General features: G+C 43.7%; 1 protein-coding gene across 4 annotated transcripts in view; it reads right to left on the bottom strand.

The window, feature by feature from the left end:
- Nucleotides 1-19,138, bottom strand: part of ablim3 (actin binding LIM protein family, member 3) — a 316,208-nt gene that overhangs the window by 97,321 nt on the left and 199,749 nt on the right. For all 4 annotated transcript variants that reach the window (XM_059650745.1, XM_059650743.1, XM_059650744.1 and 1 more), the window contains one exon: nt 12,906-12,993. In XM_059650745.1, coding sequence (XP_059506728.1) covers nt 12,906-12,993 — 88 coding nt within the window. The remainder of the gene's footprint in view (nt 1-12,905; nt 12,994-19,138) is intronic.

Raw genomic sequence — 19,138 nt, 5'->3', positions numbered from 1 at the left:
GGGTACTCATGTAACCAGTCAAGGGTTTTGTCTGAGATCAGTTCAGGCATGACATCCTCTTTCTCAAGACTAGCAGAGAAGGCCACAACACTAGACCATACCAGCCCAGTCTGAGGTTACAATTTAAGTCACTGCAGTCTCAACCTTCTGAAGGATTGCTCAGCGCAGTAGGATGAAGACCTTCTCTACATTGCCGACATAGGTGCCACCATGTTTGTGGTAATGTCTGCATGGCTAGTGTGCATGGATCATGCCCTGAGACACTGTTTAGTGCTCGGCAACATGGAGGCTCCTTGCAGCTACTGGAGAGCTGAAGTGTTAAGGTACCTACTCTGACTTATCAAGCTTATTTGACTCATTTGGTAAAGGAAGGAATTGAATACTGATGAGGTAAGTTGTGGCATTAATAGGGCAATTAACAAGCTATAATTCCCCATAATTAGCAACTCCCAACTGAGTAGTGAGATACTTGCTTCATTACTCAGCAAATACATAAAATAGGCAATGAGTTGTTCCTGATATAATGAAAATCCTGGTTGGACTTCTCAATTCTGCCATAAGTCTTGCCATCGTCCACATTATTCAGGCCACAGTAAGATTTCACCCTTTGTGTTCATTCAAGAAACCTGACTAATGGATCTTTTATTTTAAAGCTAATATCGTGAATTTATACAGTTGGCTAAATTGGCTATACCAGGTAAAATAGTTCATTTATCTTGGGATTTGCTGAGTAGAAGAACTAGAGAAAGGCTAGAGTAGAATTCCTCCCATCTCATTCATGATAGAAGTGAGGTTAAATCAGGTCAACCTGTTGTAGACAAACCTCAGTCATGTGCGGTCTTAGTTGTTGTTGTTAATTGTAAAACTCATACAGTGTAACTGATGAAGAATGATTGGTTTAACTAGCCCGCTGAAGTGCTGCACCCATACTGACTCTTACCAGCAAACCTGACCAAGGCATGGAAGCAGGTTTTAATTCATAAGGAGACTTCACACAAAAAAGTTCAAAGGTGAGTGAGATAGTATGGCATTGTAGGAAATGGAACTTAAAGGACACAGTTATCAGGGCTGTAGAAGGATCATTGGGAACGGAGAAGCAGATTGAGATGCAAAGAGGAAAATCAGTGACAGCAACAAGGGGGACAAAGAAGAATATGAGCTGCACATTTGGTGGGGAAACACCATGGGGTAACTAGCTGTGCTGGGAGGAACGAAGAACAGATTGGGCACTAGGATCTGGGTGGGAGTGGGATTAGGGACATAGCAGGAGCACAAATGCAGATAATGGAAAGGTTAAAAGTTTTGGAGGGATACTGCAGAAGGACAAGAGAGTTGCCAGAGGAAGGGTGAAATTGATCTACAATAATGGAGAGGAAAAGTATTGTCTAGAACGGTAGGATAGGGGGTGAACAAATCTTATGCAAAGCTAACTGTAGTGACTGGGACCAGGATGATCTCTTTAAGTGCAAAGGTTTTCTTTAGGGTTGAAAACCTGAATCAATCAGGAAAATGTGACTGACCAATACAACCAGGACATTAGAATCTCCTCAGGTGAGGCAGTGACTCCAAGCTGGCTGGCCACAGTCAGTATACTGTCTCTGTGCAGTTATTTCAGTGATGACAAGAGAAAACAGGGCATGCCTGAGGAACATTCGCTTGCAATCTCATATTGGAGTTCAGGTAAGGATTGCTGGGATCTTGCCTTTATTTGAGAAGCTTGATTCATTTGACCCAGCTGTTGAAGGCGGAGCCCATGTGATTTTTTTCCAGGCAAATGATATTGGGGCAGATGAAAAGCGATGAGTAATCCCTTGGATTGCTTTTGGACACAGCATTTTTGGCTATAAGGAGTTTATCTTTCCCTGAAGCACCAGACACTAAAACCTTCCAACAGCTGACAGAATTGGTTAAAGAATACTAGGACCCAAACTTCCTCTAATCCTGAGATGCTATTGGTTTCATTCAGCTGTTGCAGAATGAGGGGAATCTGTTTTGGGATTTTTGACAAGCCTATGATGACTGGCAAAGGCATGTGATTTTGGATTAATCCTGATGAAATGTTTAGTATATGTGACTAATGACATAACCATGCAGAAGTGCTTACTAGCTGAAGCCCAAATAGACTTCAAACAGGCACTGTATCTGGGCTTGTAATGAGAAAATGTGGCAAGTGGAGCATGGGCACGATAGGGCATCCCAGTGGGAGTGGACACCCTCACCTGTCCAGCTGAGCTTGGGCAACACCACTTGAGCGCAAGCAGTCACAGAGCCCCATGCAGGGCATGTCCTGAGCAGACGGATCCTAGGACGACCAAAAGTAGAATCCGATAACAAAGCCGAGCCTCGGCCAAGTGTCTAATCAGTTCTTCAGGATCTGGGCCAGCAAGGCATTGTAGTTGCTGCTGGTATGCGGACTCAAGACAGCAAAGAAGCCCTACAAGGCCTGACTTGAGTAGGAAAACTCGGAGGCCAGTATCTAGGAGAGTATACATCCTGGGAAGTTCCCCTACGCGTGAGTTGGAACAATTAGATTGCTTTGTGGCACCCAAATCAGAGCCGATTAATTTGGTTAAATGGTCACCCAGTTCCCAAGGAGGTCGATACCAGTGCAGTTATACCTGTGGTTTTTAACAAGGTTTGCTTAGTTCTTAAGTTTGCGCAAGACCTCAGCCAGACTGAGAACACACACTGGGAAACCATTACAGGTATGACTTTGGTTCTGGTCTCTTACGACAAGCAGTTGGTGCAGTTACCACTGATGGTAGTAAAAGGCTCGGGCCCAACCTTGCTGGGGGAGGGGGGCGGACGGGAATTGGTTGAGAAGGATTCACCTAGATTGGTTGAACATTTTTTTGATTAGATGGCTGACCATTTGATAGAGGGTGATCAAAGGAGCCCCAGCTCCCATGTCTGTACTGGAGCTTAGGCCTTTCCTTGGGTTGGTGAATTATCACGGCAAATTAATACATAACCTCGTCTGCATCTTGGCACCCTTACACCTCCTATTAAAAAAGGTCGGCCTTGGAAAATGGCATGTAGCCAAGACTTAGCCTTCAGGGAAGTGAAAATGTGGCTACTGTCATTTAAGGTTGTTGGTCCACTGCAATCTGAAGTGAGAAGTAGTGCTGGCATGCAATACCTCCCCATAAGTTACTGACATAGCGGTGGCTCACTGGTGGCGTAACGGACAGGAACGCCTGATAATTTAGCTGGTGCCCAACACAAGTACGCCCAGATAGACAATGAAGGTTTGGCAGCCATATTTGGTGAGAGGAAGTCCCACTATACGGATGGGAATTTGTCACAGTCATAGATCACAAATCCCTGCTGGGGCTACTGAAGGAAACAAGGCAGTGCCACCCATAACCTCTGATAGAATTAAGCATTGAGCCCTTAATATCAGCACGTACAAATTAGAACACTGTCCAGGAAGCCAAGAGGCTGTGTATGACTTGAACCACCTCCCACTGGCAGATAGTCTACTGGTGGTGCCTCCCATGGAAGAGTCTGTTTTGGTTTTAAACATTCTGGATGTCCTTCCAGTCACCGTTGTCAATATCTGACTGCGGACACAGAAAGATACTGTCCTAGCAAAACTAAAATAGCTGGTAGTAATGGGGGAAACAGAAGGGCCATTTCAACCAGGATTGAAACATTTTTGTACCCGCTGAGACCAGAACGCCATAAAGGACAGCATATTATTATGGGGAGCAAGCTTGATTGTCCCAAGTAAAGATAGCTGCCAGATACTGGCCAACCTCCACCAGGGTCATCCAAGGGTTTCCAAGATGAAGAGGCTAGCAAGGAGCTATGTCTGGTGGCCAGGGTTGGATGCTGACATAGCTGCATTGTTGGGGCAGTGCCCAGAATGCCAACAAAGACAAAAATTACGACCAGCAGCACCTTCATATTTGTGAGAAAGGCCAGGTAAACCCTGGACTTGGCTGCATGTTGACAATATTGGTCCTTTCATTGGCTCAATGCTCCTGGTCATTGTGGATGCCCATTCAAAATGGTTGGATGTGCATAAAGTTCATTCTGTAAGATCAGGCATGACGGTTGAGGAGGTGTGAGCATCGTTCGTGACACACGGGCTCCCAGAAGTATTGGTCACGGACAGTGGGGCATCATTTACCAACAGGGTATTCAAATATTTCCTAAGGTCCAACAACATTTGGCACTAACCAAAGAAAAGGTTCCGTGCGCCAGATTGGTAAGGTAACTAGTTTTTTTTTATTCTTTATTTTTCAACAGTCTCTTTGATGAATTTAGAAAAATGGGAATGGAGGTCAGGGCAGTTGAATGTTCCTCCTGCAGAATGTGGGAGGTAACGGTCACCACTAGTGTCCCTGCTGACTATATCTGCGGGAAGTGCACCCAGCTCCAGCTCCTCAAAAACCGCGTTAGGGAACGGGAGCTGGAGCTGGATGAACTTCGGATCATTCGGGAGGCAGAGAGGGTTATTGAGAGGAGTTACAGGTAGGTAGTTACTCCTCAGGTACAAGAAAAAGGCAGATGGGTTACAGTCAGGGGCCGGAAAGGGAACCGGCAGGCAGTGCAGGGATCCTCTGTGGTCATTCCCCTCAACAATAAGTATACCATTTTGGATATTGTTGGGGGGGACGACTTACCAGGGGAAAGCAGTGGGGCACAGGTCGCTAGCACAGAGTCTGTCCCTGCTGCTCAGAAGGGAAGGGGGAAGAGGAGCAGAACAGTAGTCATTGGGGACTCCATAGTTAGGGGGACAGATAGGAGGTTCTGTGGGGACGAGAGAGACTCCCAGTTGGTGCGTTGCCTCCCAGGTGCCAGGGTGCGTGATGTCTCTGATCATGTTTTTGGGATCCTTAAGGGGGAGGGGGAGCAGCCCCAAGTCGTGGTCCACATAGGCACCAACGACATAGGTAGGAAGAGAGATGGGGATTGAAGGCAGAAATTCAGGGAGCTAGGATGGAAGCTGAGAGCTAGGATGAACAGAGTTGTAGTCTCTGGTTTGTTGCCCGTGCCATGTGCTAGTGAGGCGAGGAATAGGGAGAGAGAGGAGTTGAACACGTGGCGACAGGGATGGTGCAAGAGGGAGGGTTTTGGATTCTTGGATAATTGGGGCTCTTTCTGGGGTAGGTGGGACCTCTACAAGCAGGATGGTCTTCACCTGAACCAGAGGGGTACCGATATCCTGGGGGGGAAATTCGCTAAGGCTATTCGGGTGGGTTTAAACTAATTCAGCAGTGGGATGGGAACCAAAATTGTAGTTCGAGTACAGAGAAAGTTGAGAATAGGGAGGTCCGAAATAATGTTTCAGGGATGCAAGTTGGCACCGGCAAGCAAGAAGTTGGTTTGAAGTGTGTCTACTTCAATGCCAGGAGCGTCCGGAATAAGGTGGGCGAACTTGCAGCATGGGTTGGTACCTGGGACTTCGATGTTGTGGCCATTTCGGAGACATGGATAGAGCAGGGACAGGAATGGTTGTTGCAGGTTCCGTGATTTAGATGTTTCAGTAAGAACAGGGAAGATGGTAAAAGAGGGGGAGGTGTGGCATTGTTGGTCAAGGACAGTATTACAGTTGCAGAAAGGATGTTTGGGGACTCATCAACTGAGGTAGTATGGGCTGAGGTTAGAAACAGGAAAGGAGAGGTCAGCCTGTTGGGAGTTTTCCATAGGCCTCCGAATAGTTCCAGATATGTAGAGGAAAGGATAGCAAAGATGATTCTCGATAGGAGTGAGAGAGACAGGGTAGTTGTCATGGGGGACTTCAAATTTCCAAATATCGACTGGGAATACCATAATTCGAGTACTATAGGTGGGTCAGTTTTTGTCCAGTGTGTGCAGGAGGGCTTCCTGACACAGTATGTAGACAGGCCAACAAGGGGCGAAGCCATATTAGGTTTGGTACTGGATAATGAGCCCAGCCAGGTGTTAGATTTGGAAGTAGGTGAGCACTTTGGTGATAGCGATCACAATTCCTTTATGTTTACTTTAGTGATGGGAAGGGACAGGTGTATACCACTGGGCAAGAGTTATAGCTGGGGGAAAGGCAATTACGATGAGATTAGGCAAGATTTAGGGAGCATAGGATGGGGAAGGAAACTGCAGGGGATGGGCACATTAGAAATGTGGAGCTTATTCAAGGAAAAGCTCCTGCGTGTCCTAGATAAGTATGTACCTGTCAGGCAGGGAGGAAGCTGTAGAGCGCGGGAGCTGTGGTTTACGAAGGGAGTGGAATCTCTGGTCAAGAGGAAGAAGCAGGCTTATGTTAAGATGAGATGTGAAAGCTCAGTTAGGGAACTTGAGGGTTACAAGGTAGCCAGAAAAGACCTAAAGAGAGAGCTCAGAAGAGCCAGGAGGAGACATGAGAAGTTGTTGGCGGATAGCATCAAGGTAAACCTTAAGGCTTTCTATAGGTACTTAAGGAATAAAAGAATGATGAGAGTAAGATTAGGACCAATCAAGGATAGTAGTGGGAAGTGTGTGGAGTCAGAGGAGATAGGGGAAGCACTAAATGAATATTTTTCGACAGTGTTCACTCTAGAAAACGACAATGTTGTCGAGGAGAATACTGAGATACGGGCTACAGACTAGGTGGGTTTGAGGTTCACAAGGAAGAGGTATTAGAAATCGTACAGAGTGTGAAGACAGATAAGTCCCCTGGGCCGGATAGAATTTGTCCCAGGTTCCTCTGGGAAGCCAGGAAGGAGTTTGCCGAGCCTTTGGCATTGATCTTTAACTCGTCATTGTCTACAGGAATAGTGCCAGATGACTGGAGGATAGCAAACGTGGTTCCCCTGTTCAAGAAGGGGAGTAGAGACAACCCTGGTAATTATAGACCAGTGAGCCTTACTTCAGTTGTTGGTAAAGTGTTGGAAAAGGTTATAAGGGATAGGATTTACAATCATCTAGAAAAGAATAATTTGATTAGGGATAGTCAGCACAGTTTTGTGAAGTGAAGGTAGTGCCTCACAAACCTTATTGAGTTCTTTGAGAAGGTGACCAAACAAGTAGATGAGAATAAACCGGTTGATATGGTGTATATGGATTTCAGCAACGCGTTCGATAAGGTTCCCCACAATAGGCTATTGTATAAAATGCGGAGGAATGGGATTGTGGGAGATATAGCAGTTTGGATCAGAAATTGGCTTGCTGAAAGAAGACAGAGGGTGGTGGTTGATGGGAAATGTTCATCCTGGAGACCAGTTACTAGTGGTGTACTGCAAGGGTCGGTGTTGGGTCCACTGCTGTTTGTCATTTTTATAAATGACCCGGATGAGGGCGTAGAAGGATGGGTTAGTAAATTTGCAGACGACACTAAGGTCGGTGGAGTTATGGAAAGTGATGAAGGATGTTGTAGGTTACAGAGAGACATAGATAAGCTGCAGAGCTGGGCTGAGAGGTGGCAAATGGAGTTTAATGTGACTAAGTGTGAGGTGATGCATTTTGGTAGGAGTAGCCAGAATGCAAAGTACTGGGCTAACGGTAAGATTCTTATAAGTGTAGATGAGCAGAGAGATCTTGGTGTCCATGTACACAGATCCTTGCAAGTTGCCCCCCAGGTTCACAGGGCTGTTCAGAAGGCATACAGTGTTTTAGCTTTTATTAATAGAGGGATCGAGTTCCAGAACCAGGAGGTTATGCTGCAGCTGTACAAAACTCTGGTGCAGCCGCATTTGGAGTACTGCGTACAGTTCTGGTCACCCATTATAAGAAGGATGTGGAAGCTTTGGAAAGGGTGCAGAGGAGATTTACTAGGATGTTGCCTGGTATGGAGAGAAGGTCTTACGAGGAAAGGCTGAGAGACTTGAGGCTGTTTTCGTTAGAGAGAAGGTTGAGAGGTGACTTCATTGAGACATACAAAATAATCAGAGAGTTAGATAGGGTGGATAGGGACAGCCTTTTTCCTAGGATGGTGACAGTGAGCACAAGGGGGCATATCTTTAAATTGAGGGGTGAAAGATATAGGACAGATGTCAGAAGTAGTTTCTTTACTCAGTGTAGTAAGGGTATGGAACGCTTTGCCTGCAACGGTAGTATATTGGACAACTTTTAGTACATTTAAGTCATCATTGGACAAGCATACGGACGTACATGGAATAGTGTAGGTTAGATAGACTTCAGATTGGTATGACAGGTCGGCACAACATCGAGGGCCGAAGGGCCTATACTGTGCTGTAATGTTCTATGTTCTATATGTGGACAGCTCCATACCACTGATCATCATACAGTATAGTGGAAAGAGCGGCACAAACATTGAAGGCAGACTTCAAGAACAATCAACAGCCTCAATTGAGACCAAACTGTCCTGGCTACCATTCGATTATAGGATTGTGCTAAGGACCACCCAGCATACAACAACAGGGATCGTTCCAGTGGAGGAGCAGATGGGGAGAAGACTCCGTACCAGGTTAAATCTGATATTTCCACACGTGTCGGGGGTGGGGGGGGGGGGCAGCGCACGGGGCCGGGGGATGGTGGGTAAAATGGCAACAAGAATGCCAATACCAGCTAAATGCAGCCTCTAAACAAGAGAGTCAACTTAATTCAAGGGACAAAGTTTGGTACTGGAACCATGGAAACGGTCCTGTATTGGTAAAAGGTGAGGTTGACACATGGTCAGGTCCTGTCGCTTACAAAGTTCAGGTAGGTGATACAGACCTGAACAAATATGTGGATCATCTGAAAGCTGTTACCTCACAAACGGGGCAGGGCAAAACATACTTGACCCCTCAGAACAGCTAGAAGGCCCTGTCGGAAGTCACAGGTGCTTCTCCTGTTGTCTAGTGATGAGGAAACTTCTGAGTCCAAAATGGGTGCAGCTTCAAAAACCGTTGCTGCTGGAAGAGGATCAGACTCTTCTGAGACATTTCAAATGCAAGAGACGGGCCACGGTTCAGTACACACCGCAAGTTAGAGGGACTGGAGCTGGGGTAAAAACATCACAACAGAACCTACAAGTGAAAGACCAGGCCTACATCCTTGGACTTAGTGGGGGAGGGATGGAGTGATTGGGACCCGGCTGACCTCATTACCTATGAGGTTCGTGATTGGCGTTTTTATCCTGGGCCAATCAGGAACACCTTGGCTGACCAGGGCATTAGAATCTCCTCAGTTGACGATTGGCTCCAAATTGGCTGGCCACAGCTAATGTACTGTGCACTATAAGGGGTGATTTGGTGACAGGACCCGGCCTCTGTGCAGTTATTTCACTAACGTTGCGAGTTTTGTCTTGGGTTCGCTCATAAAAGGCCTTGCAGAAGATGTGTAGTAAAAACAGGAGAAGCCATGTTGGGATTGTATGTGGTCTTGGCTACCTCTATCATACCCAACTGAAAGAAATAAATAATTAGCTGAAAAATACTAAGACACATGCGCTCAGTTATGGGCTTAGCACTGACGATAAGCATATACTGTGGGATAAAGATAGGGCTCCACAAAGCTCCGACACCAATATCCTAAGCATGTCCCATGATTCATTTAATTCTGAGGAAAAGGGTAGCTAAGACTCGCCAGAGGTGGTACAGTGAGAAATATTATTCCCCATGCAGGTGTGCTCATAGGTCAGTGTGTTAAAATTACGGACTGGGGGCTCAAATGTTTAGGCCCCAATTTTTAATTCCTGGTCAGGTTTATAGAGGCAGGAGAAATCCTGGACCTGTGAATCGGACTTTACCAGATTTCTCACATTCCATCCATATACAGGCTGCACTGGGAGTACACCCAGGTGACCTGACAAACTGGGTTGGGATGAGTGGAAAGTCTGTCCTGAGTTTCCATCATTGTTGGCAAATAATGAAATAAATGAATAAGATCATAAAATCCCAAAGATCTTTATCCATCACCCATGGACCTGCATATGCACAATGCACCTGAGTACATGCTCCTTTCTAACACCTTTTCACCTTCACCTACCAGGCCAACCTAACTAGAATTTGGGCCCATACACATGCGAGAACAAATAATGTCCGATGCTGAAAGTTCAATATTGCATAAAATACAGTGGTGAACAAAGCACTCTAATTCATACATGCACGTTTTGACAGGTTCTGACACTTCATGACAGATTGATACTTCTTGACAACTCCAAGAGGTTTATGCACCTTTTACACACAATCTTCTCCATGGTAAACAATCCCAAAAGGCACTCGGCAAATCTCTCCTCCACACACAGAAGGACCCCAGCCCCAAATAAACCATAACCCAAACTCCAAAATATCCTGGACCATATTCGTCGTACCCTGGTTTCTCAAAGGAAATGCATTGAGAACAGAGATAACAAGGTGTAGAGATGGATGAACACAGCAGGCCAAGCAGCATCAGAAGAGCAGGAAAGCTGATGCTTTGGGTCTGGACCCTTCTTCGGAAAAGATGGGTTCAGACCCGAAGCATCAGTTTTCCTGCTCCTCTGATGCTGCTTGGCCTGCTGAGTTCATCCAGCTCCAGACCTTGCTATCTCAGATTCTCCAGCATCAGCAGTTCCTACTATCTCTGCATTGAGAACTGACCTGCTTTTAACTTTTCTAATCTCTACATCCCAGTTTCCAGATGCAGCAATTTCAAATTCGGATATAAGTGGAGATAGCTGATCAGTTAAATAGCCAGCTGCCTCTCTGAAACATTCATCTAAACTGGCCCCAATCTCTCCCCTGTGAAAATGGGAACTGCTGGCTTCAGGGACAGGACATGGGATCTCTGTCATTTTGTCACAGTGGTAATGTTCTCTTGTGCAGAGAAAAATCTGTACTACAGATGAAAGCCAGCAAAGGTCAGATCAAACTATTTGCCATATGTGTGGAAAGCAAGATCAAGGCTATAAGCAGGAGAATGAGGAAGTAAGCAAGCGTTTACTAGATATGAAGTCTGCACCTCAACGGCAAGAGATGGCTATAGGGCAGGCTTTCATCCAACACGTGAGCAGCCTGATAAAAGCCCAAAGGCCAACCTGACAATGTCAAGATCTCAAGTGGAAAATACATATCCCATTTACAGGAGTCCAACACCATTTGTCCAGTTGGAAAAATTCTTTCTTGATTTTGAGAATGTGCATGAAAAATGGAGGCGGGGGGTGGTTGGAGGAATGTTTGGGTTAAAAGTGCTGTCTGTTCTAACATCAAACAATCTGTTCTCCAGATTGGCTGAATTCATGTGATCTCTCCTGTGAGGCACTCTCTAGCGGCTGCTCTCTTGACATTACGCAATATCCCTCACCGCTGTCTGCAGGCCAGACTCATCCAAAATTCCAGTCTCATTTTTAAGTCTGCGCTTCACCATTATTTATTTCTTGGGATCCCCTGCAGTCCCAATAGTGACCACTGCTCAATCCTTACACAGCTGGTAGGACATAGCAGCAATCCCAACTGGATTGGTCAGCGATGCCTTACACTGAATCTTCCTCCTGAAATGGAGTGAATGACTCACTCCAAAACAATTCCAGATGTTTCCTGTGGGGAACCTCGTGCTTTGATAGGCAAGCTGATAACTCAGTTTTCAACCAGGTTAGGCAGGAAATATGGGACCCTGTAGAATGAAGTCCCTAACCCTGTCTCAGTTCCATACCTTCACAGCTTTACTACTTTAGGGTTCTGGATTACTAGTGTAGCAACATTACCACTATGCTCCTTTCCCTCATGTCAAAATAACAACCAAGTAATAATATTGTATACTTGTTTTTGCACTATGTCAGTTCCAGTTTTATTTTTATCCAGGTTTTTAATAGCCCTGATGGTGTGTGACATGGATCATGAATACAAAATTAGGTTATTACACAACAGAGGCATTTTCTTCATAGCTGTCTGATGAACAATCATAATGAAGGAGAATTTTAACTGTTGACTGCCTGTTTATCATGTTCAAGATAGATGACTGTGGTTAAAATATTTAATGGAGCTCTCATAAACCATTTGCACCTGGAACCAAATTTTTGTTCATCCAGCGTCTAGCACTCAATGCTTATTATAGGACTTTGACTGTGATGTTGAAGAATTAAAAAAATGAAGCATGTTCAGGACACACCAAGTCCCAATTTCTCCAAGTACAAGATGTTCCTCTGGGTTCTACAAAACATTTTCCAACTGATGATTCATTCTCAACCTACTTTCACTTGCCTCTTCTTCAAAAAATACTTGAACTACTTGTTGCTGGCTTTGGTGCGTAGCTGCTTGATTTTCTTCCTCTCTGGTCCAGTGAGCTGCAGAAACAGAGCTATTTAGCACTTACAGCTCACTAGGAATATGTTGCCAGGGCCCATCAACAATGTACAAAAATCCTTAAGCTTCAATGGAAAACAATGATTAAAGCCACACTACACTCTGTAACATTGGGTCAAAACTTCCAGTTTCGGGTTGTCAGAGTTTGAATGTCTCTTGCGGGATACGATGCTGTGGATGTCCTACTGTACTGACATATGTGAGAATTGTTTCAGTGGTTTAAACTTCTGATAGGCAGTTCTCCTACTCCCTGTGGCATTGCGGCGGTGGTGGGGTTGGGGAGGGGGAGGAGTAGCCCTCCTGCTTGGTCATCCTGTCCCCAACACAGGGATGGGCCAGCATCAAGAGCTGTGCCCCAGAAAACCCTACTCCTGAAGCGGTATTAAACAAATCTAGAGGCTATCCACGTAATATTTCCACCAAGAAAGCAAATAAAGAGTTCATAGGAAGCCAGAGAGTTTTCCCAGATGGGGAATGTAGAACATGTGACTGCAAGGAGTAACTGAAGTGAACAATGCAGATATATTTAAGGGAAAGCTAAAGAAGAAAATGAGAAAGCATGTAATAGAGGGTAAGACTGATAGGGCCAGATGAGGAAAGATTGAGTAGTGGGCAGGAGGTCAGTTCAAACAGCATTCATGCTTGTATGACCTGGTTTCACAGAATAGACTGTTTCTATGTTGAATATCACCTGTAATTTTACAAAAGTCGTACCTGTGAGGTACATTTCCTCTCCCTCTGTGAACATCTGGTGACATCTGACACACCTTGCACAAGTTGGGTGGTAGTGCTTGCCTCCTGCCTACAAAAAAAGACAGTTTATTAGAAAATTTTGTTAGCTTAACTATTAAGTAAGTTTCAACTGGTTTTCAATTGAGGCATATGGACTCCCAAATTACTTTTCTTATATGCACACTGAGTGTGTGACATTTATGCTAAGCACTAACATGGGAAATCTGCCATTGCTCTCAATGAATTGTTACTATACAAGAATCAATTAAAAGCTTGTACTTTCCTGTTTCTGAGTTGATGTATTACAAGTTTCTTTTTAAACCTCGAAGTAATGATATGAATTTCACACTCCATGCCACTTTTTGCTGCAATAGTGTCATTCTTTGTCTCATCTTACTACTGGTCAGATTATCAGTTAAGATGACAGAGACATGGATGCTATGAGAATTAATATAGATATTTCTGTACCTCAGGAAAATTTTTAAGTACATTAATTGTCATGGAAGTAAAGAAGATGTCAATGTTTGTAAAGAAATTGCTTATACAGCTTTCTGGTGTGTCTGAGGATTTAACCTTTCAGGGTGAAATATCACTAAATGTAAATGCAAGAGTTAATAGCACAACACATACTTGTTTTTGGTGTGTAATCAAACTTGATAACAAAAGAACCATCGAACTTGTGAAGACCAACAGAAGAAGTATTAACAAATCAATGTGTAAATGCAAAATAGTTTTCTACATCCTAATTTTGTAAAATAACTGGTTGAGAATATTACACATCAACATGAATAGTTATTGTGGAATATTTTATCACTACAGGTGAAGTTAATATTCATAAATGCATAAATAGCTTTCAGTGTATCACATTGTACATTTTGCAATGAATCAAAATCCAATTAAAGTTATTTCAAACTTTAACAATGTAGGAAAGGGCAAACCGGTGATTCATAGCATTCTACATCTAAATGGAACAGAACAAATGAAAATAATTCACTTACCATATGTAAGAAAATATGAGAATTTTTGAAAGTTGTTGAGTGTAGTTTTCACATGTGAATATTGGAACAGGCAGTTCCAATATACATGGGTTGTTTCATACTGTTGTGGCTTGAGATGCATAAGCAACGCATGAAATGCTGTTTGTATTAAACAGAGTTAGGATTTTAAGTAAAAGAGTGAAGTTCAGTCAGTTCAACCAGGTGAACATAAATGGTACTTGAAGAAGAGTAGAGGAGCCATCCCTGGAGTCTTCAATACTTATTCGTCAGTCAACATTACCAATCAGAACATTATTTGGTCTGGTCTTTTGGGAGCACCACTCCTTCTCCATTAATGCGGGTCTTCACCTGGTCATCAGGTATGAGACACTGTCACTCTGTTGCTGTATGTGGCACAGGTCTGGTCCAGTCGTTGAAACTGTGCTGTTGTGGCCATCCAAGCCCTCTTCCAATTCATCTGGAGGCCTAAGATGGACCGTGCCTGCAGGCACTCCACGTACAAAGCTCTGGATAAGGTGGGGGAGGGGGCGGAGAATGTACCAACATCATTCTCATCTTGATAGTAATCTTTGTGTGCGGCTGCCATCGAGCTGTACATAGACCCTCGGTAAGCAAACACCAAATGTCACAATGCACTGAGGTTCTACCTGTCCTTTGTGTTGCGAAGGATGGGACTGGCCTCTTTGCCATGGAATGTTCCAAGTAGTTGGACCATTCCGTATCAACTATCTTTGTAGGGAAATCTGACAAGAAAAACACTTTTGACCACAAGTCCATCAGGAAGTGGTCAACAAGTAGCATCCTTGAAACCCCGAGTGAAAAGGACCGGGTGGGTCCTGTTATGTGGTTCCCTGACCAGACTGTCAAAATCATTTGGCAGAACACCTCATCATCAGAACTTTCCAACTAGCATTGAGACATTGCTCGGCTGGTGGTGAGAAGGGCACTACCTGTCAGATCCTTCATGTACGCCCTCGAAGCAGCTGCGGGGGAGTTGAAAATGTCACACATCTCCTGCTGAAATGTGCCTTTGCGAAGAAAGTCTGGAGAAAGATGCAGTGGTCTTTGTTGAGGTTCGTTCCAAACAACTCCGTGATGCGGGATTCTGTGCTCTATGGTTTGTTCCCTGAGGTGCACACTGAGAGAAAAACTGACTGCACTTGGAGTACCATCAATTTCATGGAAGACGCTCTTTGGTCTGCCTGAAACTTGGTCTTCCAGAACAAGGAGTTGACCTTGCGCCAGTGTTGCAGACTGGCACATTCCAAAGTCCAGGACTATGTGCTGAGGGACAGTGGACAAAGACCACTGTCTGAGGTCTTCCTGTTGAAGGTAAATGAGGGTCCATTCAGTTATCAGACTCTCCCTGTGTCTCAAATTTATGTAAACATTAGTATTGTATGTATAACAGAGCTCTTTGGATTTTTGGATAGAGTCAAAGTCCAATGGTTTGTTTGTTTACTTGATCTGCAACTGTACAGAACCAAAACTGCATTTGTGACTATGTGTCTTTACAAAGACCTTTTATAAATTAACCTTTTTTAAAATTTCAAAGCTATACTTCTGTGGTCGTTTTCATGCTGTGAGAGTTTTCTGGTGTAAATTAGTAGTTACATTTCTTACATTGCACGACTAGTTACCCTTGAAGTACTTAATGGGTTGCAAAGTGCTACGTGATGTGCCAAGATCTTGAAAGCTGGCATATAAACAGAGGTTTTTCATTTCTTTCTTGAGAAAAACAGAAAATTTACCACAGTCTATGTTGGTGGTTGGTGCTGGGAACTTATGCTAAGACTTTGAGTGAGATCACAGCAAATTACTTTGTACTGGGTCTAAGTGTGTAACGTAGTGTCTCTTTCATTAAAAACACGTATTGGCACTGTACCTAAAATAAAAACTAGTCCTGAATCTTCTGTTTTGAATTCTTAAAAGCATAATCTAGGTATTTAATTTAAATGAAAATTCACAGATTGATAAAAAGAATATGCCCTAAGGTTTATTACAGTATTAAAATTATGCTGTCAAAAATGTTCTGGTAACAATAATGTTGCAACAAACTTAACAGTATTTCCACTGATTACGAATAGTCAATAGACTTGCCATTTAAAAGGATTTATGGTAGCTTATGTGTCAACACAAATAATAACTTATAACTTAATACTCCAGAGATTAGATACCATTGTCAGAAATCATAAATAGCTCACTAAACTGTAAATATTATGTGAACAGGTACTTAATGAATTCATTCCTTTCCCATATGTATTGCTACATTAATAAAGGCAGATAATGATTTATTAATCAAAGAGCATCAAAGCCTGATAATAACATCGTTACCATTCTACTCGAGGAACGACTCACTGTGTTGCAATTGCTTAGGGCTTAAATATTAATCTTTCAACAGTGACATGTATTTGCTACGATATATCTGTGCCACGCTTATCTCTGCATCTTGCCACATATATGAAACGCACAGCAGATCTAACTCATATTCCGCTTGGGAACCCTGCAGCCCAATGGTATCAATGTGGACTTCACCAGCTTCAAAATCTCCCCTTCCCCCACCACATCCCAAAACCAGCCCAGTTCATCCCCTCCCCCCCACTGCACCACACAACCAGCCCAGCTCTTCCCCTCCCCCCACTGCATCCCAAAACCAGCCCAGCCTGTCTCTGCCTCCCTAACCTGTTCTTCCTCTCACCCATCCCTTCCTCCCACCCCAAGCCGTACCTCCCTCTCCTACCTACTAACCTCATCCCACCTCCTTGACCTGTCCGTCTTCCCTGGACTGACCTATCCCCTCCCTGCCTCCCCACCTATACTGTCCTCTCCACATATCTTCTTTTCTCTCCATCTTCGGTCCGCCTCCCCCTCTCTCCCTATTTATTCCAGAACCCTCACCCCGTCCCCCTCTCTGATGAAGGGTCTAGGCCCGAAACGTCAGCTTTTGTGCTCCTGAGATACTGCTTGGCCTGCTGTGTTCATCCAGCCTCACATTTTATTATCTTGGAATTCTCCAGCATCTGCAGTTCCCATTATCACTAATCAAAACTGTGGCAAATCAATAAATTATTCATAAGTTTACCATGGTGTCTTTTAGATATTTTAATCAAACAGCTTGGACATGTTATGACACAACACTACAGCAAGGGGTCTTGAACCCTGACCTTCTAGCTCAGAGATGGGTAAATTACCACTGACACAACAGCCCAGAGAAACAATGGTACCCAATATGAGACTCAAACTCAGGACCCTAAGATCAAGTTTCACGCTGCACTGACTAAGTTAGCTGGGCATATGGCATTTTCTCTACTTTCAAAATTGTTTGCATTTACTTGCATGATGTTATTTAGACACAGTTATTGATGATTCAATCAAGTAAGTGTTAAAGATTTATATTCAAGAAATCATACAATTCTCTGCGGACAATGATAAGAGTTTCTTGCCAGTAATTAACGCATCTAACCATAAGTCAAATTTATCAGCTAAACTTTCTCCTAACGAGAGAATGTCCTAAATGATGTTCTATTCAATTACACACAGGCAAGTCCAGCACAGCACTGCCTATAGTCAATGCGCATTGAAAACTATAAATTAAATTCAGGAGAATCACTAATAGTCACTCAGAAATAGCAAGAACTGCAGATGCTGGAGTCAGAGTCGATACAGTTTGTAGCTGGAGGAACACAGCAGGTCAAGCAGTATCAGGACAGTAAGAGAGTCAATGTTTTGGGCCTAAATCCTGATGAAGGGGCGAGGCCAGAAATGTTGACTCCCCTGCTCCTCTGATGCTGCCTGACCTGCTGTATTCTTCCAGCTCCACAGCATATCAAAACACTAACAGTGCAGTTCCATATTTAAACATACAGCTCTGGAGGGCTGATTAACAAAGATGCAAGATGGTCCCTGTGGACAGAAGACCACTAACATAAGGTAAGTGATGAGGATAGACATTTTATGAAAGTATGACCAATAAATTTTGTAACTTCCTCCCAATTCCCCACAGAAACTTCATTTTTATTTTGTGACCTATGTAATGATGCATATTGTCCTCCAGTAAGGAGTGAGGGATCATCATAATGACTACAACTAGGGCTCTAACATTAAATAACACAATTAAATAACAACTAAGTGCTATCGAGCATGCTAGTTAATTTCAAACACTTTCAGAAGGCTTCATAACTGCAGGTCATTTAATTTTAAAATTGGATATTAGAAGTCAGCCCCAACAGAAGAAATCTGAATCACTTGGTCCTTGGATATTGAATCAAAGACTGGGCTACTTGAGTTTCCAACGTTATTTTTGTCTTTGCTTGACGGATTTGAATAAGCATTTGATAACACATTTCCCTCCTGTGTAGGTTCAGGGCTGAAGAAAAATTAATTATTTCCGTTTCCTGGAGTTCCATAAAGCACATAAGTTAATATGGATCATTTAGAACAGAAGTACTGAAGTGCCTCTTCACACACAGGTAGTGTAATGTGGAAATTCTCTTCTTTAAAAAGTATTAGCTGCTAGCTCAATTGATAATTTTAAATCTGAGATAAATAGATCATTGAGGATATTACGAGATATTAAATCAAGACAGGTGGATGGAGCTAGAGAGCGGCCATCCTCTCAATGAATGATGGAACAGGCTCAATGGCCTGAGCAGTGTTCTCTAGTCCTTTTTAAAACGAAAAGGAAATTGGGTGTAATATTCCCAGGCAAGGGGAAGTCAGGGATTGGGGACGTGTGGACGGAGTTAAATTCCCAGAAGGCAATGACAGGTCAGGAGCCCAGCATCATCCTGTCCTCATCCCACTTTCACCTTAGCAGAATCGAAAGCAAGAAGGGACCTGCCATGTGGTTGTCAAGTTTTTGATGTTACGCATTTACGCTCTGTTTTAAACAAGCATGCTGCATCTAACAGGCTAGAGATCTATTTCCAAGCTGTTTGAGAGCTTACCAGCATGTTGGGAGCAAATATAGAGTAAGTAAAGCTTCTACAGTGAAACCAATGAGCTACCTTCTCAGAGAATATTTTTGCTAGTTTATAGATAATTGCTAATTTGTCCAAAGTCACTTCAGAGATAGTAGGAACTGCCGATGCTGGAGAATTTGAGACAACAAGGTGCAGAGGTGGATGAACACAGTAGGCCAAGCAAGGTCAGAGGAGCAAGAAAGCTGACGTTTCGGGTCTGGACCCTTCTTCAGAAGGAAAAGGACTTCTAGACCCT

The sequence above is a fragment of the Stegostoma tigrinum genome, chromosome 13 (genome assembly GCF_030684315.1).
Source record: "Stegostoma tigrinum isolate sSteTig4 chromosome 13, sSteTig4.hap1, whole genome shotgun sequence".
Taxonomy (NCBI): Eukaryota; Metazoa; Chordata; class Chondrichthyes; order Orectolobiformes; family Stegostomatidae; genus Stegostoma; species Stegostoma tigrinum.
This window is presented reverse-complemented; position numbering and strand designations above follow the sequence as displayed.